At 39.9% G+C, this 24,425-nt stretch overlaps 1 protein-coding gene across 2 annotated transcripts; it reads right to left on the bottom strand.

The window, feature by feature from the left end:
* Window positions 1–4,913: 4,913 nt before the first annotated feature.
* RNF14 (ring finger protein 14) lies at window positions 4,914–22,411 on the bottom strand. Of its 2 annotated transcripts, none has more exons than XM_045551085.1 (9): window positions 22,257–22,411; window positions 19,501–19,671; window positions 18,119–18,288; window positions 16,564–16,715; window positions 13,276–13,803; window positions 12,119–12,347; window positions 9,369–9,541; window positions 8,288–8,418; window positions 4,914–6,522 (listed from the first exon to the last, which is right to left on the bottom strand). In XM_045551085.1, exons 3-9 carry the CDS (start codon window positions 18,270–18,272, stop codon window positions 6,465–6,467), a joined length of 1,425 nt encoding a protein of 474 aa, XP_045407041.1. In that variant the 5' UTR covers window positions 18,273–18,288; window positions 19,501–19,671; window positions 22,257–22,411; the 3' UTR covers window positions 4,914–6,464. The 2 variants fall into 2 exon arrangements, with proteins under 2 accessions (XP_045407041.1, XP_045407042.1); XM_045551086.1 differs by lacking the exon at window positions 22,257–22,411 and adding an exon at window positions 21,868–22,231.
* Window positions 22,412–24,425: the final 2,014 nt, after the last annotated feature.

Raw genomic sequence — 24,425 nt, 5'->3', positions numbered from 1 at the left:
TTAATAAAAATAAAGGGTGCTTTCCAAAATGGCTGAGGCAGTGTTGAGAGGACAAAATAGTTAAATGGGGTTCCCACTTGCCCGGTTGTGACAATTTTATCAAAAAGAAAGTATTACATACAGCTGATTGAGCTGGGCATGGTGGATCACACCTGCAATCCCAGTAGTTTGGAAGGCTGAGGCAAAGGATTGCTTGAGCCATGAGTCTGAGGTTGCACTGAGCTATATTGACACCACAGCACTTTAGCCTGAGCAACAAAGCAAGATCCTGTCTTAAAAAAAAAAACAAACAAACAGCTGATTGGAACAAGCTGAATTTATAAAACAAGTTTGGTAATCAAAAAGGGAAAAGGTGATATTAAGTGTACACACAGTTGCATCTCAGGAAGAGTAGACAGAATGTGTTTAAAGTTTTATTACATTTAGTGAAAAGTGGCAGGAGTGTAGACACCAATTATCACCTTCCTTCCAAGAATGTCTGTTTATACTATAGAGATGGATACAAGAGCCTGGCCCACTGTTCCCACCACGGCCTGCTCTCTTCCTTCCTTCAGCCTCTACTCCAATGTCAGTTATCAGATCTTCCCTGACCCTCCAACATAAAGCAGCCTCCTTGTCCTGCTCTATTTTCTCAGAACCATTTATTTAACATGGGACATGTATTTTGTTTCCCACTAACTGTAAGCTCCACAAAGGCAGATGTTGTTAAATACTGCTCTAGTCTGCCTATATAATAGTGCCTTGATATGTAGAAGGCACTGTTATTTGTTGAACTATAAGCCTGATAATTCTCCCCAAGAAGAGTGGTCATGCACAATAACCAGGGGAAATAATAGCACATCATATGATAATGGATTAGCCCACTGAGGAGATCTAACTTTACAAATTTGATGCTTCTTCCCCGGAACCAAAATCCTTACTGTGAAGCATGCACAAGTTTCCAGTAAGACAGACTGTGGCAGGACTGAGTTATAGCATAATGGGCAAGTAAAACAACATAGTGATTTGGACCTCAAGGGAGCCCTTAAGACCAGCTGACAATCATGCTATGTTATTAAATAATCATACCTAGAGTCCACTTGGTCCCCTCAAAGACTAATTAATAAGGTCTCAAACCTCTAACCCCTCTACCTATCCCAGCTTTTCTCAGTTGATGACCTCGAAAACAGAAGCAATCAGAAAAGAACATCCACGAGTCCCCCGTCACACCCGCCCATGCGCCAGCCCCGCTCTCACCCTCCTGTTACCTGCTCCTGGGCAGAGCCCTGCGTGCACTAGATCCCATCCTCTCTCGCCTCCTTGGGACACTGCTCCCCTCTCACTTGCAGCATCCAGCTGTCCACTCCTATCAGCATGCAAAACAAGATTTAAAACAAAACTCTTTACCACATTCGCCCCCTCCTTATAGCCTCATTTCTCTGCTCCTCTTCACAGCAAAATTTCTGGAGTTCCCTGTACTCTGACTACCCTTCCACTCTCTCTCTTGTCCTGGTGCGGTGGCTCCCCCTTCTCCACAGGGGATGTGTTCCAAGACCCTCAGTGGATGGCTGAAACCGTGGATAGTCCTGAACTCTGTATATACGTATTATGTTTCCCCTCTACATGCAGACCTATGATAAAGTTTAATTTATAAATTAGGCACAGGAAGAGATGAACAATAATCACATGGAATTATAATATACTATAATAAAAATTATGTGAATGTACTCTCAAAAGGTACTGCACTATTTTTGGACAGCAGCTGACTGCAGGTAACTGAAACCAAGGAAAGGGAAACGCAGATAAGGGGAACTACTTTATTCCTGCTACGCATAGTTACACCTTTTGTCATCGTCCCACAGTTCCCGGATAGTCTGTTCAGCACATTTTTCTCATTCCTTTTTCAAGCTAGTCCACACTCAGTCCCCAGCAATTTGTTTAAATCCCAATTACTGGCTCCAGCAGCTTCTGCTTTAGGTGAGCTGATCAGTATTATCTCGTCTCTAGTTTTCATGGTGGAGGTTTACCCTATGACTTCGATTCTCAGGCAGGCCTAAGAAAAGTTGACATGCAGCTTGCTCAGCGTTTTTCTTTCTTTTTTTTTTTTGAGACAGAGTCTCGCTCTGTCACCCTGGCTAGAGTGCCGTGGCGTCAGCCTAGCTCACAGCAACCTCAAACTCCTGGGCTCAAGAAATCCTTCTGCCTCAGCCTCCCGAGTAGCTGGGACTACAGGCATGTGCCACCATGCCCAGCTAATTTTTTTCTATATATATTTTTAGATGTCCATATAACTTCTTTGTATTTTTAGTAGAGACGGGGTCTCGCTCTTGCTCAGGCTGGTCTCGAACTCTTGACCTCGAGCGATCCACCAGCCTCGGCCTCCCATAGTGCTAGGATTATAGGCATGAGCCATTGTGCCTGGCCTCAGCATTTTTCTTGTTACGAGGGCACCTCATTCTTTCTCAAACACACTCCAGATCTTCTACTCCCTCCACTGAAACATTTGTCTAAGTCCCCAGTGACCTCAGTATTGATTGCCTAAGTCAATTGTTAAAGCTCATATTACTTGATCTATTTGCAGCATCTGACACAGTTGCTTACTGCTTCCTTCAAACTTGGCTTCTAAGACATCTGCTGGTTTTCTTGTCTTACTGGCCACTCTCTTGCCTCCTTTGTTGGTTCCTCTTCATCTCCTTGGCCTCTTAGTGTATGGAGTGACCCAAACACTAAGTGACTCAGTCCCTGGACCTTTCTCTATATACAACTCACTCCCTTGGTAATCTCATCTAGTCTCAGGGCTTTACATATCATCTATGTGTTGATTCCCATATTACCATTTCTAGCCTGAGCGGCTTCCCCGAACTCCAGATTGAATATCCAGCTGCCTCTCTAACATCTTCACTGGGGTAACTACCAGGCATCCCAGTTGTCTTTCCACAACAAAACTGCTCTTCGTCACAAACTTGAGCTACCTACAAGTTTCTCCATCTCAACAGCTCAACAAAAATACCTAGAAATTAACCCTGATGCCTCACTTTCTCACACTATATATCCAATCCATCAGCAAACCTTATTAGTTTTACCTTCAAGGTAAGCCAGTTCTCAAGATTTCAGCTGCTGGCACACTGTACAAGCCACCTGGACTTCTGACCTGAGCTACTGCAAATGGCCTCCCAACTGGTCTATTTCCACTCTTGCTCACCCCGTCCCCAGAACATAAGTCAGATCCTATCACTCCTCTACTCAAAGCCCTCCAAAGCCTCCCCCATGTCAGGATAGAAGGCACAGTTCACACAAGGCTCTACACAGTCTGCAGCACCACCCACCCACTTCCTGTCTCACTCTCACCTCTTTCTCCATCTGCCTCCGCCCTCACTGGCTGCCATGCTGTCCCTGGCGGCCTCTCACATGCTACTGTCCTCTTTGCCTGAACTCCTCTCCTCCCAGGGGTTCACGGGTTCACTCCCACACTGCCAAGCCTTTGTTCAAGTGCTATCTTGATGAAGTCTTCTCCACCCTTTAAAATCCCAACGCTGCCCTGCCTCCCATATCTCCCTATTCCTTCCCCCCAACTTCTCTCCCTAGCACTTATCTTTTGACAAACCAGATAATTTACTTAGTGTCTGTCTCCAGATTTTAAGTTCCATGGTGTTACAATTCCTTGGTTCTACTTAGGAGCTCCATATATAACTTAATTTCCTTTCTTCTGTGTCTGAAGGTTAAGTGAGGGAGTGACACTTTACTATGTAACAATTGCATAGGATGTCAACTGTGGTTCAAGTACTGTTTAAAGTGCTATCAAGTACTATTAGTTTCTAGGAATACTGCTGTTCCTACCTTGCTGGTATCATTCTGTCTACCAAGGTATAAAACAAACTGTAAGGAAACACAATGAGGAAAATTTAAATCCCAGAAATTAAGTCTACTTCTGTAACAAAACAACATACCACGCCTAACAATTTACTGCATTTTTATAACACAGAACTGCTGCCACCTGCTGGTGATGCTTATGACAAAGTTACTACTTGGCAGGAGACCCAAATTCCAGTCAAAATTTTGAAATTCCCATTTCAAAGCAGGCAGCCATATAAGTAACTTTCTGATTCTCTTATCTGACTCTCATTACTCTTGACAGAAATATAAATGTTAAGTATATTAAGAAATTTCTAATGTAAATTAGAACCCTCCACTACTAAAAAAAAATGACCTTGCTGGCAATGCGACAGGTCTGGGAACATGGCTTCTGAGCCTTTCCTGTGCTCAGTTCCTCCGAGGAAGGGTGGGGAACCTGACACAGATGCAGGACACCCCTCTCCATCAGCGCAGAGCCTCGCGGGGGCAGCTGCCTCACAGAACAGTCTCATCAACTTGTCTAGTGATTCATGACTCTTTCATGAAGGTGAGCAGGAAAATGCTTCCCACAATAGGTGAACAGCCTAAAATCGTACACACAGCCAGCGAAGCATCCTGAGAAACAACTGATTTAAAGCTACACAAAGACCTCAATCAAAAGTTTTTCAGCTCCTGACCAATCCAGGTGCATCAAGATACAAAGGATGTTTATACAACACTAGAATGAACACGGATGAGACGACGGTGATGGCCAAGAGGGGTCTAAGGAGACACGATGACTAAATGTAACAATGTGCTATTCTGGAAGGGATCCTGGGACAGAAAAAAGGACATTAGGTAAAAACAAAGGAGATATGAATAAAGTATGGATATGGACTCTACTTAATACTAACATATCAATATTGGTTCATTAATATGATAAATGTACTATACTAATGTAAGATGTTAATAATCGGGGAAACTAGGTGTGGGGTATATGGGAATTCCGTAATCTGCTATTTTTCTGTAAATCAAAAACTACTATAAAACTTTCGCAAAAAAAAAAAAAAAAAATAGAACAAGATGCCCCTCAATTGACAAGGGAAGGCCCATAAGTTAGTTTAATCGCAAGCTTAAAATGTCACAGAGCTTCTACTTCAACTTCAAAGAAAAGTTATTTGGTAGTTTACATGTATCAGGCTCTAGACATAAGTCTTTTACATAAAAATATGTGACCAGTTGCACTGGCAACAGAAAAAACAGCAGCAACTCTGTTCTAATTATAAGATGATTTTTAAAATTAATTTTATTTTTAAGATTAAACATCCTTACTGAAATTCCAGAATCATAGTCCTTGCTGATTCTTTGGATACACACACCTAAAAGTTAAAAGTGATTCCTCAATTTTCAATGACAAAGTAGAAAAAAAGAACATGTTTATAAGCTACAGTTCAATTCTTCTGTCTTGTCCAAAAAAATCTTACATTGCTACCAAGCTGCTCACCAAACCTTAAGGAAAAGACAATTTTTTCAAAAAGCCAACAAAACCTAGAAACAGGAATCTAGGTAGCTATCAATCCAAAATTATCACTCACAACACTGCTGTTGCAAAAAAGGGTAGGAAACCAAATTCCCATAGCTCATTAGAGAAGACCTTTAAAAAGAATTCACAAAGTTAGGACTGAACTACAGCGGTGTAGACAGATTCAAAATGCAGATAATTAAAGAACATTCAGCTTGAGAATATATTAGGCTTTCTCCTATTCCAACAGGTGAAATAAAAACATGTGTTGCTGGAATATTAAAATTGTTCTTCCTAACAGAAGGTAAAGGGAGAGAATGTAGAACAAAAGGTAGCAAAGAAAAGTCGTTTTGAATCTAGGCTCTACTGCCCACGAGAGGCGAATAGAGCTGAAACTGTTCTGAGCCAGTATGACTAATTCTATGTTTGGCCTAAAACAAGTGGACTATATACACCACTAATAAATATCAAGTGACCAATAGTGTTTGTGGTTTTAAAAAATACTTTTTAAATTATTATAAATTTCTATTCTGAAAAGCAGACTAAAATGACACTGCACCATCCGGTCAGTTATAGAATAAAGGGCTCCCTCCAAAGAGAACTAACTTAGAAGTTTAGGTTGGAAGGAACGTGAGTAACATGGAGTAAATGAGATCAGCCTGTCAGTAATAAGGCTTCTCACCAACCCCAGTTGTAAGGAGTAGTACTGAGGGGGCACCAACAGGGTATCTTAGAGGGATGCTTCTCAGAGATAAAACCAGAGGGCTCATTCTCAGAGACAAAAAGGATCTTTCAATTTAACTCTTGACCTTCTTCTCCTTAAAGCCTGGGGAAGAAAATAAATATTTAATTTTTAACTATTCAGAGCTTTGGGCACATTATATTTAATATTCTGTAGCTTTCATTTTCTGAACCTTTGGCTTATAATTTTTCTCAATTTATGTTACACTTAAATATGTATGAATGTGCCTTAATCAGTAGTACCACATGAAAATATAAACCTTGTTCTTTCATAGCGTCTACACAGGAAGAGTGCATGAATGGTACCCTAAATATTCTTCAGGGTTACTCTGTGTTCGTGACAAAAGATTAGGGCAAACCATTCTACTTCCATATCTTGAGCAGGAGTTAACTAGTCTTCAATCTCATCTTCCCAAATATCTCCATTAACATCCACAGCATGAAACAACCTAGAAACATAAAATAAGGTATGTTTTTATGTGCTTTGACCAAACTGAATATAATTTGCCTTTCCTTCTCTCAAATGTATTTTCTGCACTCTTCTGATAACATCTTTGTATATCTTTCATTCTCCTTTAATCATTCCACTAAGGAGGGCTAAAATCTGAGTCCTTCTGAACAAACTGCTTTATAGTTTAGAACCCAGACAAATCCTCTAAGGCCAAGAATAAACAATAAGAGGGGATGGGTAAGACAAAACAGATACTCAACGCGTACAATATGTGGAATAAACCAACATTGAGAGAGTGAAGCAATCTAGAAGCAGCTGAACTCTTTCAAAACACTAGATGTCCAATAGTTCATGGGCACAGCTATTGCTTCAATTTCTCTTATAGTTTCATAACACCAAAGTAGGTATTCTACAGACATCTATTAACAAAGATCAACTGATGCTGAAATCGGAGAGCTGTTGGACAACAGGATATTCATGTTATGCCAAGGAATCCCTCAACAGATTACTAATAACAACAAGGAACACTTTTTTTTTTTTTTTTTGAGATGGGGTCTCACCTGGGCTACAGTGCAATGGCATGAGCCTAGCTCACAGCAACCTCAAACTCCTGGGCTCAAGCAATTCTCCTGCCTCAGCCTCCAGAATAGTTGGGATTACAGTTGCGTGCCATCACACCCGGCTAATTTTTCTATTTTTAGTAGAGATGGGGTCTTGCTCTTGCTCAGGCTGGTCTCAAACTCCTGACCTCAAGTAAGCGTCCCACCTCGGCCTCCCAGAGTGCTAGGATAACAGGTGTGAGCCACTGCACCCAGCCATAACAAGGAAAACTTACCTTTACAATGAAGCAAATGATAGAACTGGACCTCACACTAACAGAGGGACAACCTGACATCATGGGCCTCCTGATGTGACACATCACTCCTCATGAAGTATTCTCAAAAATGTTACTCTAAATCTCATCAAAATTCAGTCCAGATCTAACTTCCAGTTTATAGGATATAGAGAGGATAGAGGAACAAGCTAAAAGACACTATGGAAAAACAAAACTCTAGAAGGCAGGACATTATATAGGACAACTGGCCTGGACTCTTCAAAAAGTGAATGTTTCCCTCAACGCATGCACACAGAGAAAAGGAGGGCCAAAACTGTTCTGTATTAAGAGACTACAGAGGCAGAACCAAATACAATGAATGAACTTGATTAGACCCTGGTTCAGTAAAATAGCCTTAAAAGGTATTTTTAGGGATAGTTGGGAAGTTTTAAACATGTTGTATTCACTAGATGATAATATGCCATTATCGTTAAATGTTTTAAAATATTGTTTTGTATTATAGAAGCATTTTCTTATCTTAGGAGATACACGTCGAAGTATTTAGAGTTGAAGCATTATCATAACTCCAACTTAGCTTCACGGAGTTTGGCAAAAAAGTTAAATCAAAAGAACAAAAGCATTATCAATTGTTAATTTAGGTGGAAGGTATCCTACTATTCATAATCCTACCCTTTCAAATTTTCTGTATGTTTGAAAATTTTCACTATACAAAGTTAAAAGGATAAAAAAATAAAAATTTCTAAATAGTGTATATTTTCATTATAAAACTCATTTTCAAGAAAATAATATAGAAATTCCTGTATGTGGGAAAACATGCAAGAGAGTTCTCTAAATAAGTCCAAGTACTTAAGTAAAACACTGGGTTTGTGGTCGGCAATTCAAGTACTAAAAATTGCGGCTGAGCCTAAGGAATTCTGTGTATACGTACCGGTTAAAACACGGGGAATCAGGATCAGTGAAATGTTTGTAAGGATTTGCTCTAGAGAGAGAACCCATGCAAATCCAGCAGAAATACTGCATACAGCCAGTACATGTCATCTTGTTACATCCGTCTAATTTCTGGCAGGAAGGATAGAAAGAGAAAAATATCAAGGCTGTAAAAGCAAAGGGGAAATGTACACGCCAAAAAGATTCAGTACAACATTCTCCTAGTCTCCTCCTTTTTCTCATGCAGGGTTGAGATATACATGTAACACATTGATAACTATTTAGTGCTTACTATTTTGTATTATAAGTAAAATACAGAAACTATCTGGCAGGTGTTCTTACAACTAGCTACTTGGGACAATCACTTCTGATAACACATACAAATCAAACATATAACTGGAACATGTAGTTAGATTAATATTTTAATGTTTTCGAGTTTTAAATTTTTACATAAATCTAAGTAAACATTTGGTATCAACTCCTCCACTCTATCATAGGGCTAAGGCATGTCAAAAGTGGCTAAATGTAATGCCAGTTTCTTAAGGGAGTAATTGGGGACTCAACATTAGGTTCAGTTCAGATATAATGGATTGGAACAGCAGAATCAAACGCAAAGATACATTTTGATTTTAAAAGCTATTCAGATTTTGTCAAGAAGCAATAGATTTAATTATTTTAGCTCAGATTAATAGAAAAATGTTTCCATTTCCTGAGTGTATAGTAGTTAAACAGGTGTGCTGCATTCCAGTATAAATAGTTCTGAGAGGTCAGATTTTTTCTTTAATCACATAGGTAAGAGTTGACTGTAGCTTTAGTATACCTTCCTCATAACCCATTCAATTTTGAGGTAGAGACAATGTGAGAACAACTGACATTGTAAGACAGTACTTTGAAAGGCAAAATCTACATACATTTAGGGTCAATGATATTCAGTAGTAAATTTGAATCTTCTAAGTAAGATGGCTTAATAAATACCAACATGGGTTTTCTTAATGAGTCATAAAATTGACTAACAGACTCCCTGAGGCAATAATAACAGGCTTGCAAGGCTTTTGCCTCCAAGTCTGTACCAGAACATTTACCTCTATGGGGGTCCCACAACACGGGCAGCTCTTTGAGTTCTTTTCCAGCCACTCTTTACTTTCCATCTCTTCCAGTGCCTTCTGAATTACCCTCTTACCATACCTCTGCTCCAAAAATCTTTTATTGGCTTCATCTGCTTGCAGGTACTCATTTCGTAAGTCTATTAATTTCTCTAGAAATTGAAATGGAAAATCAACTTTTATACAACTTTGCAATGCTGACTAAAAATCACTGAAAATGGCCGTAATCTTTGACTACTCAATAACGCTATTCTTGGGACTTTATCACAAGGAAATAATCCAAAGTCAAGTCATGTGCATGGAGATGCATATAACAACGGCAAACAAATTAACTTTCAAAAAAAAAATTTTACGTGTGGAAGAGCCAACTAATGACATAATAATATTCAGTTATTAGAACCTATAATTAGGATTGCTACAATCCAATTAAAACACTCATTACAGAATTCAGAAAAAAGCATACTTATGTTATAACTAGGTAAAAATTACACACGCACAAATGACAAAGAACGGAAAGGAATCCCTCAACTAGAAAAGCTGGACTTGCTAACGGTGGTAGAATAATAGGTTATTTTTCCCTTTGATTTTGATTTCTTAATGTTGATATGTTTGTGCAACTAGTAGTATATGTTAAAGACTGACTTATCTAAAAGACACAAGGGTTGAAACAGACACTGATTTTCCACTAAGTCAGCATCATTCACCATTTGATAATGAACAAGGCCTATAAAATTACACAAAGGCACCATTGGCTTAAGGGCAAAGACTAACTGTTCAATTCTATATATATATATATATATATATATATATAAAAACAACCACCACCCTAGTCTCACCCTGTATTATGCTTTGTTACAAGTGCTGAAAAGTTTTCCCTTGATACTGTCCAACCTAGCTTCTGCTGCTCTCTCACCTAACTCAAATGCAACAGGCAACCATTCCCAAAGGCTTTACTTGTAGACAAAAGGCTTTTGTTCAGAATTCTATTACCTTAATTTTTCAACACAATTAATTAAAGACTTCTCTCAACAATGTGCAGTTATTTTATTGGTTTACTTTCCTCGTATTTGGAGGTCTGTCTCCCTTGTAAAGCAATGGACATCTTCTGAGACAGAATTCTACCTGCGCTCTCGGCCTTCACCTGTGACTCCTTTCTCTGTGCTGTGCATTCCCAAGGCTCCATCACCTCTACTTCGATGTAGCAGGGATGTTTTTAATCCTGTCATTTCTATCCCTCTAATAATTCAAGCTTTTTTGTCTTCCTAGACATATTAAGGACAAAAGTTATTGCTCTAATGTTCTCAAAATAATAAAAGTGTTAGTTTTATATTTTATATGATATACATTTATATATATAAAAATAAAGAGAAAAAGAGAGAGAGAGAGATTCCTCATTTTGCTGAAGCCCCAAACCTATCTTCAGTTTCTTCCCTGAATGCTGTGAAATACCTGAAATGTACTGTAGCCTCCTAACAATAACGTTACAGAAGTCTAAAGTAAAGGCTTATGTTACACTTTGGCAAGTTCTCCAGCCCTTCTGCCCTTACCTTCTACGAAACTTTCTCCTAGGCAACTGGAATTGTCTACTTACTCCTTCTTCACAGGGTACTTTCTTGGAAATAATGACACTCTGCTGACATTAGCAATTAGTAACTATACTAATAATAGCATTAACAGTTAACATTCCGCATTTTACATGTATTATGTTTCTCAAACTATGGTGAAGGACAAGTTTTCTTTCCCCGATCTGTCAAGGATCAACACTTTCATAAAATACAATCAAATGAATTATTAGAAAAACGAAAGTAAAGACAAAAAGTGCAAGCCTAAATTTTTATTAGATTTGACTGACATAAAATTTTGTGAAATCACTATAAAGTTTCTAACCCTCTTTATTTCTATATTTATCTCATCAGAGACCTGTGTAATAAATATAACAACTTTGAGTAACACTATATTAGCTCTCTCAATCCTTAGAAAACCAAAGTAGCTATTATCATCTCTGCCAGTTTGAGAAAGACTAAGCCACCAAAGTCCAGTGAAATCGACACTCAGGGCCTGCTATCCCTACCTTTAACTAGATCAGAAATGGCAAACAGGTTTCACCTCCTGTGCCTACTTCAACAGAGGGTGGCTTTCCGGAGTGCCATGTTGAGGAAGATTCTGAGCCCTCCCTGGGCTCAATGAGAAAGCACTTGATGACTGACCAGGCATATGTGCCATGGAGATAAGAGTGGCAGCTTAGACTCCCTGCATTTGCCACCCAGGGTTGACATTTTTCCATGTTCATAGGTAGAATTTACCTTGCCGTTCCTTTTCCTGGAATATTCTCCCAATATATGTATGGTTTTCCTTACTTCTTTCAAGTCTTTACTTAAACCATTTTGCCAGTGAGCCCTCCCCCAGTTTCCCTAACTAAAATCCCAAGTCCCCTCTTCTTCAGAACATCTCATATCCTGTTCCCTGCTTTATTTCTTTTTCCTCCTCAGCACTTACTACCACCTAACATCCTTAGTTATTTTGTTTGCCTGTCTCTGCCACTATAATGTACATTCTATGAGGGCAGAGATTTTGTCTATTCTGGTCACTACGGCAACCCCAGAGCCTAGGACAGTAACTGACATGGAAATATCTGTTGAGTGAATACTTCCAAATTGAAGCAATGAAATCATAAGGCTTTGGGGATGGGGTGGGCAGTGGGAGTTTGGGCTCACACAGTAACAACATACCTGCAGTCACCTTACACGGAGACACCCCATGGTAGGTCAATCTGCACAGGGTGCAGAAGGCAAAGTTGCAGCTGGAGCAGATGCCCATGGTGCAGCCAGGCTCCTGCATCACGGGCAGCTGGCAGCAGGGGCGGGGGCAGTACACCACATCTGCCATCAGGTCCAAGGTGGACTGGAGGAGAAGGCGGTCGTAACGGGCAAATAACTCTGCTTCTACTAGCTCTTTGACCTGGAGGAAAATACAAAACACCATAGGTTTGATGATTCCACAACCAGTTCTGACCCTGAGGAGATTCTTAGGATGTTGGTGTAAACCAGATGGACATACAGATTAAAACATCCACCTCAGCCTGAGCAAGAGCGAGGCCTCATTTCTATAAAAAATAGAAAAAGCAGCTGGGTGTGGTGGCACACACCTGCAGTCCCAGCTACTCACGAGACTGAGGCGGGAGGATCACTTGAGCCCAGGAGTTCGAGGCTGCAGTGAGCTATGATGAGGCCACTGTACTCCCACCTGGGTGACAGAGGGAGACCCTATCTAAAAAAACAAAACAAAACAAAACAAAAAAAAACCCTCTATCTCACTTCAGTATCAAACCAAGTATGGCACTAGGCCGTATCTTGACTGAGATGGTGGTTACACGGGGCCATACATTTGTCAAAACTAAGCAAACTGTACAATTTAAATGAGTACAGTTTATTGTAAGTAAAATTATGCCTCAATAAAGTTGAGTAAAAAACCAAAACACCAAACGCCAAGTAGGCTATGTTTATGCTAAGTCTGTGAACAAGTGGGGTAAGCATTCCAAGGGATGCCCCCTTCAGAGCCCAACCTCACACAAAGACAGGCCAGTGATTCCCCATGGTTGATGGGATCCTAGCAGATATACAAAGTAAATCACCAGAATTACTTCATGATTACTTTTTAAACACTCATCCTTGCCTGGGACCACCCATTCCAAGGCCAGCAAAGGAAACATTTACATTTGCTGAAATGGTAGAATAAGACCACAGCATTGTTACTGGACACAGGGAAACAACTTGTGAGTTGGCTTCAAGGTCTTCAACTGCTCCGGGAGCCCTGGGAAGTTCCTGAGAAGATACCTCCCTTTGTGAAAGATAACTAAGAGGCAACTGTCAGCGGGGTAAATATTTACCTGACCAGGAGTGGCCACCGAAGGGCACTTTGGTTCTGGGCAGTTGAGGCACTGAACCTGGCCATCTCTGATCTGGATTTCAAAGTAGTCCTTCAGACAGGCTTTGCAGTACACATGCCTGCACTCCAAGAAGTACATGCATTCACTACCCAGCTTCTCACAGAAACAGATATTGCACAGGAACAATTTACTATTAAAGCATTTTATCTGCTGAGCTTGATCAAAGTCCAAGATTTCCTGGATCAGACTTGACAATGATTCCACATCCTGCACAGCTCTCTCGTCCACAACTTCCTCTTGGTCTACATCAGATCCAGCAGCTCCTCCAAAATCTAGCTCTGTGTTGGGAGAGGCTTGAGCCATCCTTCTCTGCACTTTTTTCTGAGAACTCATCTTAAGCTCAAAAGGAGAGACAATATTCAGGTACGCTAGGGTCTCTTCCTTAAGAAACTGCATCCAGGCAAACAGGACCACGCTGCCACGGTGTTCTTCCCATAGGTTGTCTAAGTGCTTGCATAGGGCAGATAGCTAGGAGAAAACACACAAGGATGCTGGTGAATTTGGAAAGATGATGCTCTTGCCAACTCCTGGTTTCCCTAGAAATCTTTTTAACTTGTACATTAGGTCCTTACACTTCGTAACACTATTTTTTACTGCTGTGATACACTGTGCTACAAAATAGTACCAACATTGTTACTGAAGCACTTTTTAAACTATTGAGCAACATGAGCCAGAGGAGAATATACAGTCAGAAGCCAGAAGTGCCATGAAAACAAAGAGAAACAGCAAGACTCCGTAAGATGGAAAACTAGATTTACGTTTGAGCCACTGAAATGGAGGACTTTTTTCTATTCTTTACTTTTTCTGTTCTTTGTTTTAGTATTGCTATATTATCTCATGTAGGAGAAACAGATCTAGTTCTAAAATGAACCATTTCTCTTCCTTTCCAAGTCCTAGCCCTTTAGGTATCATGGAATAATGGTTAGAAAGAACAGTTTAAAAATTAAATTCTAACTTTCAGTCCTATCAAAAAGCCAACTCATCTGAAAAAATTACTAATAGAATTCAACCTTAGTCCTTGTTTTTCAAATTTACAAGCTGCTTTTAACTAAGCAATCTGGGCTTACATGAGATCCTGGCCAATGGAGGGAAGGCAGAATGATATTGACTCTAGACATAATCACAAGCCCTCAACATGGTTTGGCTGCCACAGAGAAAGCTCACACTTCCTAAGCTAAGCAACAGAAGTTAAATTATTTTGACTTTTCCTCTTTAAAAAGTGGTCTGTTCAATTTGAAAGGCAAATATAAGAGGATTTTTCCATTAGAAATATAAAATATTTGTAAGTAGAGCTCAGGAATTATAAGCAGCTTTTCTTTTTTAGGTAAACATCCAAAAATAAGCCTTCCAGATGGCTAATAAATTTTGTAAATTTAAATAGCAAGTGAAAGAGGACTACGTTTTCTGTTCCTTGCTCTGTACAGTGCTGCACAGGAACAACCTTAAATACTTACAGATGAATTAAGACTGGACAACTAATGCTTTTTCATATTTGCATGAATATGATTACAAGATCAACCATGCTTTTTAGGAATCTGCTAAAATCCGTAAATGTGATAAATACTAAAAGGGAAGCTGTGAATGCTGTGTGAGCCACCAAGTCTAATGAAGAAGCCATTCTCCTCCATCCTTTTTACTCCAGTCCCTTCTCAAAAGAGGCAGCTCGGATGCACGTAAATGTGAAGGGTGGGGGAGATAGAGGAAAAGAGCAAGAGAGAAACTGTGTATGTACACCAAGGGAAGAATGATGGAAAATACTAGAAAACTAAACCTACTTCCCTCTATCTACCCACCCCAATTCAGAGAATGACAAGTCCACGTGTCAATTTCACTATCGACAGGTCAGATTCATAATGCCAAGGAATCAGGGTGCAGCAGTGAAGAAATAAACCAAGAAGGAACATAAGAGACCAATTAAAATGTCAATTATATGCATAAAAATTTATTTGACAAAGAATTCTACTATAATTTTAGCTGTAAAACAAAAATGAACCACCCTCCTCCCCAGCTTACCCATCCTCCCCCAAAGCCAACATTAGGTAGATGTGCCGGTTGGCCTTAATCTGAAACTGCGACCATACATCCAGTTAATCTATCCGTGTTTTGTGCATGTGTGCACATGCACGTGCAGAGATGCAAAGTATGAAGAGTTCTCTGGAGAAATGGAACTATAAATATCTAAATAATTCAGTCAACTATCAGCAACTAAATGTTAAACAGTCTTGATATTCCTGAGCAAATAATCAACTGTCTTCTATCTATTGCTTCTGGTACAGATAACAGAATGCAAAGTAATATTCCTTTTTATTCCACATGTATTATCCTTTTTTAAAGTTTAATCTTGTTTTTAAACCAAAAGCTAAATTTTGCAAAAGCACTCCCATCTAAAAGATTAGACTGGACTGGTGGGTGGAGGCATGAAAACTGTATGATCAAAAGGGAAAAACTGATGAGCTATTCCCTGAGGTCAGCAACTCTTGACAGCTTTTGTCTTAATATACATCAGCCTATCAATCTTCATCAAAATTTCTAGAAGAGTAGCTGCTATTGATCTATTATCTATCCCAGAATACTTTAGATTAGCTTCAAGTCATATTTATGTCTCAATCAAGAGTTGAGGTTGTTACTATACAAGGATAGATAACCCAGAGGAAATGAAAGCTCTTAATATAAGGTCTCAGGCCTTAGTGAGATCTCTATAGGAATTATACACATTTCTTTTTGTGTGCATTTATGTCTATGTGACACCAGTCAACATTTGTTATTAACATACAGATTTTTTTAAAGAAAAGCAATCATATTTACTCAGAAAATTTGATTATAACTACATTAACTCAATCTGTAGTCCTAATTACAATTAAATCTTTCATTTAAGGCATGGATAAGAAACTAAGAAAAAAAGTAAGGACAATGAGGAAGTCCTCATAGTCTCCATTACAATACAGTTTAAATTAAAAATACTAAGACAAGAAAGGAAACAGTACACTCCATTAAAAATTATTCCTATTGCAATTCATAATGATTGTTTTTATCACTGCCATTCCTTTTTAAAACACCAAACATTTTCAATTCATCAACATTAGGATTCATGAAGAGGAAAAAATTATAAAATCAAAGCCATTTGTTCTCTTCATGCACTGAATTTAAGATCATCAAGGTAGCCTTCAATTAAAAATGATTTTTTAAGTTTCTAAAAATGGATAGGAAAAATTAAGTTTCGGGTCTAACCTGAGTTGGTGACAGCCATTTGCCACTAAGTGTGAATGAAGGTGGGGAGGAGGATGGATAATCTGGTGGCAGTTCAAAGTTCAGCACAAGAGGAGGCAGAAAGCAAATGGTGTATTCAAAGCCACTATTCTGGAGACACTCATTTGAATTGCCTGAACCAAAAACAAAGATTAGAAAGGATCAGTTGGTCAACACTTGAGTGTCTATTACTGTTGAGCAGTGCTCAAGAAAGACTTAATGCTTTAGTTGAGGGGATAAAAACCCTCCCATAAAGCACTATTTCCTAATTTTAACTTCATAGCCACCACCTTAAAAAAAAAAATCTTATAAACCCGTGAAAAATCTACCAAGCACCATGAAATGTATAATGAAGATACACAACTTATTTTTGAATACATTTCTGAGTACAATTCCTAACACTAATGACCAAGTAACAATATAATGTTGTGTTCTGTGGTTGGTTTGGTTTACAGTAGATGATTAAAGACACAATCTAGAGAAAAGGATGTTTATTTCTACCATACAGCCATGACCTACTTAGACCAGTATGCACCAACTATCCATGAATCATAGCTGGGAAAATCTGTACCAACATAGTGATCTCAGGCTTGAGGGCATGATACAACACACTACACTCTTACAATCAAAGCTTCATTTAAATTATCACACTTACTTTCTTTACTCAATCCATTTCTAGTAGAAACATTTTGCAAAAGTACATACATCAAGGTCTTCCGTGAATGTATCAAAAGCAGTTTTGTTTTTTCTGAAGCAAAAGGTCACAGAGTAACAGCATGTGTTACATGTTTATGGCAGTTGAAATGATTCTGGAAACCAAATAGTTTTAACAACCACCACGGTACTTTAGAGTTTTCCCATACATTATATTTCACTTTCCCTTTGATTATCTCTATTTAATAGCCAATTGGCTGGGCACAGTGCCTCACGCCTGTAATCCTAGCACTCTGGGTGGCCAAGGCAGGAGGATCATTTGAGGTCAGGAGTTTGAGACCAGCCTGAGCAAGAGGGAGACCCTGGCTCTACTAAAAAAAATTAGCTAGGCAACTAAAAATAGAAAAAATTAGCTGGGCGTGGTGGCATGTGCCTGTAGTCCTGCTACTCGGGAGGCTGAGGCAGGATTGCTTGAGTCCAGGAGTTTGAGGTTGCTGAGAGCTAGGCTGACCCCACAGCACTCAAGCCCAGGCAACAGAGGGAGACTCTGTCTCAAAAAAGAAAAAAAAAAGAAAAAAAAAAAAAAAAAAAAAAAAAACAGCCAATGACTCATGGCTGATAAACTGCTACTTAGAAGACTAGGATGTATGAAATATGCAACATAATGGTTCACGTCAGTGGTCAAAGAGGTGGAATCAAATTGAAAACTGTTTAGCCCCCATTCCAATTTTCATTTAGAACAGAAACAGTCATTAAATCTGCAACGCTATCATCTATCACTAATGCCTAAAAATGCAAAACGACAAATAGTTTAAGGTACACTAAGAAATCAGGAATCATCTTTATTAAGAAAAATCTGTTTAAGAGCATATTATTAACTAACCGCTCACAAATATCTTGAAATTTTGTGGCAAATCCAAATAGATCCTGGTTTCTCCACCTTGGACAGATTCTGCTTTTCTAAATTCATCTCCATCATAAATACTCGCCAGGGCCAGCAATTCATCGTCCTGAGCTTCTCGATCTTCTGACGACATTTAATTTTCTGAGGAACTGAAGATAATCATTCAAATTAGTAAAGAATAGAAAATGCACAGAGTTGGGAACAGTTTAATGGCACTTAAAAAACAAGTTCTTCACAAACAACTACAAAGAATTGATCAATATTCTCACTTTTCTGCTAAACCAAAAATGACAAACATATCTAAAATTCCATTAGCTCTGCAACAGTAATAGTCTTTTTCAAAAGAGATAGTTGTGGTGCTTTTAGTTGCTGACTTTATCAGTTAGGTTATTTTATGATTAATTTAGGGGAAAACATTCAACTTAAAAATTTTTTTGAAAAAGGACAAGTCACAAATGACTTTGACTTGTCCACTGAATCTAGCAAAGTGCCTTGCTCATAAAAGCAGTCAAAATATATTTGATATAGATCTTTAAAATAAGTGAATTTTAAAAAAAGAATTTCTAGAGCAGGTTATCTCAGCCTCAGCACTATTAACATTTGGAGCAAATCATTTTCGGTTTTAGGGGAGCTGTGTTGTGCATTGTAGGATGTTTGACAGCATTTCTTGGCTTCTACCCACCATATGCCAATAGTGCCCCCCTCCCACCCTCAAGAGTTTTAAGAGTTGAAAGTATCTCCAGATAGAGCCAGATGTCCCGGGGCTGGAGGTGGGGGTAAAATTGCTTCCAGTTAAGAAAACCCTGTGCTAGAGAATGTTACAGGCATAGGCACTATCTGAGAAAGTTAGACAACTGAGCAAACAGCAAAATATTAAATTTTTGAAATAGCAATTTTTGTCAACTCTAAAAAGTCATCAATTTTAAGATTTACCATTATGTGAGGTTATACTAAAAATGAAAATAGGTTACAATTAAAGAATGAATCAATGTTTTTAATTGTAACAACTAAAAGATGCAGCACAATTTCAGAGAATTTAAATGTGGAAAAATATGTAATGAGAATTTGTGAAAATTACTTTAACAAAAATATTACCATTCTATCAATTATAATATTAGACTACAATTACAAATATGTTCCCTCTCAATTAAAATATTTTTAAAATTGAAATATACAAAATCGAGAAGTTAGGACATGGTTTTGCATATTGTAAAAGGTGACACTACAAAATATAAACAAATTCATTTAAAATAATTCAATTTTCAAAAAATAATTTTTTTCCAACAGATGTTAATGGCTCTGCTTAAGCTGCATGCCTATCTAAGACACAGTGACATGTTCTGTTTGACATCAGTTAGTACCTGTTAACAATCAGAAGAAAAGGATATTAACACTGCAGTCTGTATTTCAGTTCAGCGTGGAATTCCCGCAAATCCCATTTACTTTCCAGCTGGTAGATCTGAGACTGTTGAAGCTGGGTAAGAGGTTGAGATGTGGAACTCATACTATATATATTATGGAAATCCTGCCATCTGCAGAAAAGAAATAGGAAAGACCATGTTAGGATTCTCTCCAAATTAAAAATCTGAATTTCCACTCTCACTGCTTAAGTCAAACACATCCTAACATATAACTAATCCTAATCTATAACTGCATATTACTCTCCTAGGACAGGCTGAGTCATGTGGTTAAAGAGACATTTGCATGTCCCCAGCAATGACAGAGGCCTTCTTTCTTATCTGACTGCCCTCAGCCCTGGGAGGAGCTAAGGAAGAACATCAAGGTCACGTGAGAGGACAGGACACCCGCCGTAACAAACACCCTCTTAAATTTTGTTTTTTCCTCCTTTTCTCTTCTGCTTCTTCTATTCCTTCATTTCCCATCTCCCTCCAGTTTTTCCTTTCTCCTGCTCATGAATTAACCCTGCCAGTGAAACTCAAGGTTAGGGTAAGTTTGATAGAAGAATAATATTTAAAAACAAAACAAGAATACACACACAAACTTTTATTCTAAATGCATTAGAGTTAGGCTTAACTGGAATGAGGGGAAAAGGGAGTGTGGTCCAAGATGGGTTATGGAGTCCTATGAACACCCTACAATTATGTGCAAAATATTATACAAAGCCGTAATTTTTAAACTAGATTTTCAAATGTGTGACTCCCAGATAAACAAAGAATGGGATTCAGAATCAATTTACATTTTTGATCACTTTCTATGTGCTGTCATAGGCCCTTTCACATTACCTTATTTAATATTAAACAGTTTTACCAGGTGGTAGTGTATGGTGCTTAAGCTTTTGTTTCTTCCTGGGAAGAAACATTCACAAATGGGATGAGAGAGGAATTTATAGTTTGTGATTTTAGGTTAGTGTTCTCCATTCTGCACATTAGAATCTTCTGAGGGGCCAGGTGAGGTGACTCACACCTGTAATCCTAGCACTCTGGGAGGCCGAGGCAGGTAGATTGCTCGAGGTCAGGAGTTCAAGACCAGCCTAAGCAAGAGCGAGACCCCCATCTCTACTGAAAATAGAAAGAAATTATCTGGCCAACTAAAAATATATATAGAAAAAATTAGCCGGGCATGGTGCATGCCTGTAGTCCCAGCTACTTGGGAGGCTGAGGCAGGAGGATCGCTTGAGCCCAGGAGTTTGAGGTTGCTGTGAGCTAGGCTGACGCCACGGTACTCACTCTAGCCCGGGCAACAGAGCGAGCCTTTGTCTCAAAAAAAAAAAAAAAAAAAAAAAAAAAAAGAATCTTCTGAGGAACTTTTTTTTAAATCCCAATACTGAGGTCACAACTAGAACAAGTAAATCAGGCCTCAATAGTTGTCCATGCTCTCCAGGTGATTCCAATATGCAGCTAGGGCTGAGAACCTCTATTCCAACTACTGTTTCCCTTCAACAGTTCTTCATGACCTACCCCACCAGACCTCAGCTTGTGAAGCTGCCACCTGAACTCAGTTCCTTAATTCAGGTCCATAACCTCCATTACCTTCTGATTGTATCCATTTAGACTTCAAGGGCCACTGCCAAAGCCCCAATTCCACCCAGCATTTCCCAACTAGACAGCACATCTTTCTTTAAAATCCAGGCAAACTAACTTTCCCATGACACTGTCTCATCTCATTTTGCATTACAGTACTTTATGAACTTGCACTTTCTCTCCTGTCAGACTGTATTAGTTCCTCAAGGGGGAGGAGATGGGGTCTTATCCATCTCAGCCTTGCGTTAGACACTGAAAAAAAATTATAGCTGAACTGGGGTGAAATAAAGTGTGCTGGAATGGGGCACCAGGAGCATAGCGTTCAGTGACCGCTACCCACATTCCACTAGAAGCAGGTTAGGTGGGTGGTAACAGTAACATTAAGAACAGTAACAGTTACTGAGCTCTTCCCGTTGTTAGGCATTGTGCTAAACCCTTTATGCATTAACCGGTATCAGATTCCCATGACCACATGAAGCAAGTCTGATAACTATCTCTATTACACAAATGAGAAAAATGACAGGTCAGGTCCCTTTCTGGCACAAGGTCACACAGCTTATAACTAAACCTGGATTCAGAATCGCCCTGTTTCTTCATCTGTGACACGGGAACAAGAATAAACCCCAGCGCCACCAGCCAGGAGAGAATTCGTTTAATACTAGTTTTGGCAAACCGGAAACTGCTGCAACAGTGAGGAAAGCCCCTCCTCCGCCGTGTTTCCCTTCCGCCTGGGAAAATCCTACTCACGCCCCGGGCCACGCCGTGCGGACTCCCGCCTTGGGGTCCGGGTCCGGGATCACGCCGCCGGCGTCCCCACCGCTACACGCGGCTCGCGGGTCGTCTGTGCGACCGACCGACCACCCGGGCCCAGCCGGAGCCGCGCTGTCCGCCCCGGCGCCGGGGACGCGGGGACGCCGAGACGCCGGGCGGGCGTGGGAGCCGTGGGCCGGCCCGGGGCGTCCCGAAGGAGCAGGGCCTGGCCTCCCCCTTCCTCCGGAGCGCCCTGAAGGGCGTCCCGGCTGGGCAGAGCTGGGGCGCCCCGTCCCGGGTTGGGGAACTGAGGCCCGCTGGGCACTCGGGGCCCGGCCGCCCTTCTCCGCCTCGCACGCGCGCCCAGAGCGCGGTCCCCGCGGTACCTTCCGGCCGCCCCGCCGTGCCGGGCCCGAAAGTTCCGCTCTCCGCCCTTGCCCTGGGTCCCCGCTCCGCCACTCGTCCACTGGGCCTGGAAACGCCCGGCTCAACCTGCACGCCGCCTCTTCCGTTCTCGGGAGCTGTCAGCTGAGCTGGGCGGAGCCGGCTGGCGCGGTCGCCGGCGTGGGGAGGGCTCTGCGCAGCCGCCGTGACCACCCCGGGCTCTCGGGCGCCCTCCGCAGGCCAAGGGCAGCTCTGCGCCCTGAGCGCCGGGCGTCCTTTCAGTAGTTCTGATGGGGCCGGGGAATCGGAATCCTTACCATCCCTACATGTGATCGTGAGGCAGTGGTCTACCGGGGGCAGAAACTCCCATAGCAATTCCATATCTGCTTCTCTAAGTGGACTAAGCAAGCTGCCTCCCCCTATTCCAACCACCTTCTTAGAAGTGCAGCCCATCTTTCTGGTACCTTCACTATGAAAGCATTCATTCATTGCTCACATTATAACAGTAATAACGAGGACGGTGGCCATGGAAGTCGGAATCCGCTAAGGAGCGTGTAACAACTCACCTGCCGAATCAACTAGCCCTAAAGATAAAAAGAAAAGAAAAAAAAATAACAGTAATAACGACCACATTTATTGAGCAGATAGGATGCTTCAAATGCTGTGCTAAGTGCTTTATGTACATTTTATCTTCACTATAACCTTATGATTTAGGTACCATTTGTTATTCTCACTTTACAAGTGAGGAAATTGAGACTTACAGGAGGTTCAAGAACTTACCAAAGGTCACATGATTAAAACAAGGCTGAGTGGGAATTAAAATTATATGCCCCCTACCTCACATCATATATAAAAACTGATTAAAAATGAATCCAAGACCTAAATGTAAGAACTAAAATTATAAAACCCTTAGAAGAAAATGTAGGAGTAAATCATTGTTAACTGGGATTGGGCAGTAATTTCTTACATATGACACCAAAAGCACAAGCAACAAAAGCAAAAATAGATAAATTGGATTCATCACAATTAAAAACTTTTGTGCTTCAAAGGACACTATCAAGAAAGTGAAAAAACAACTCACAAAATACAGGAAAATATTTGCAAATTGTATATATCTGATAAAGGCCTATTATCTAAAATATATAAAGAACTGCAACTCAACAACAAAAAGACAAATAATTTCACTTAAAAATAGGCAAAGGAACTGAATGAGTAATTCTCTAAAGAAGATATGCAAATGGTCAGTAAGCACATGAAAATATGCTCAACATCATTAGTTATCAGGGAAATGCAAATCGAAATCATCATGAGAAACCACTTTACACCATCAGGATGGTTATAATAAATAAGACAGATAATAAGTGTTAGTAAGGATGTGGAGAAATTGGAACCTTCATACACTGCTGATGGGTGCAGCTGCTTTGGAAAACAGTTTGGCAGGTCCTCAAAAAGTTAAACATGGTTACAACGAGACTCAGCAATTCTATACCTAGGTATATATCCAACAGAATTGAAAATATATTTTCACACAAAAACTTGTACACAAATGTTTATAGTAGCAATATTCACAACAGCTCCGAAAATGGAAACAACCAAAATGCCAATCAATAAAACAGATAAACAAAATGTGGTACATTTATACAATGGAATATTATTCAGCTATAAAAAGGAATGAAGTACTGATACATGCTACAACATGGATGAACCTTGAAAACATTATGCCAGTGAAAGAAGTCAGACACAAAAGGTCACACATAGTATTTTTTCATTTATATGAAATGTCCAGAATAGGCAAATCCATAGAGACAGAAAGTAGATTAGTGGTTGCCAGAAGCTGAGGCAGGAGGGAATAGGAAGTGACTACTCACGGGTATGGGGTTTCTTTGGGGGATGAAAATATTGTGGAATTAGGGTGGTGATAACTGCATAACTTTATGAATGTACTAGAAACCACTGGATTGTATACTTTTAAAGGGTTACTTTTATCATATGTGAATTATATCTCAATTAAAAAATTTTTTTAGGTATAAAGCACTGTTCTAAGCACTTAAGTGGACTATCGAAATGTTGGTTCCTGTTCCTGGGAACCACCAAACTAATGTGCCCCTAATGATCTAATAAGCTCCTGTGTCCTCCTCATCACATATTGCTTCCACCCAAAAAAGCAACTT

The sequence above is a fragment of the Lemur catta genome, chromosome 5 (genome assembly GCF_020740605.2).
Source record: "Lemur catta isolate mLemCat1 chromosome 5, mLemCat1.pri, whole genome shotgun sequence".
NCBI classification, from domain to species: domain Eukaryota; kingdom Metazoa; phylum Chordata; class Mammalia; order Primates; family Lemuridae; genus Lemur; species Lemur catta.
Note: the sequence above shows the minus strand (reverse complement) of the source record. Positions and strands in the feature narration are given on the sequence as shown.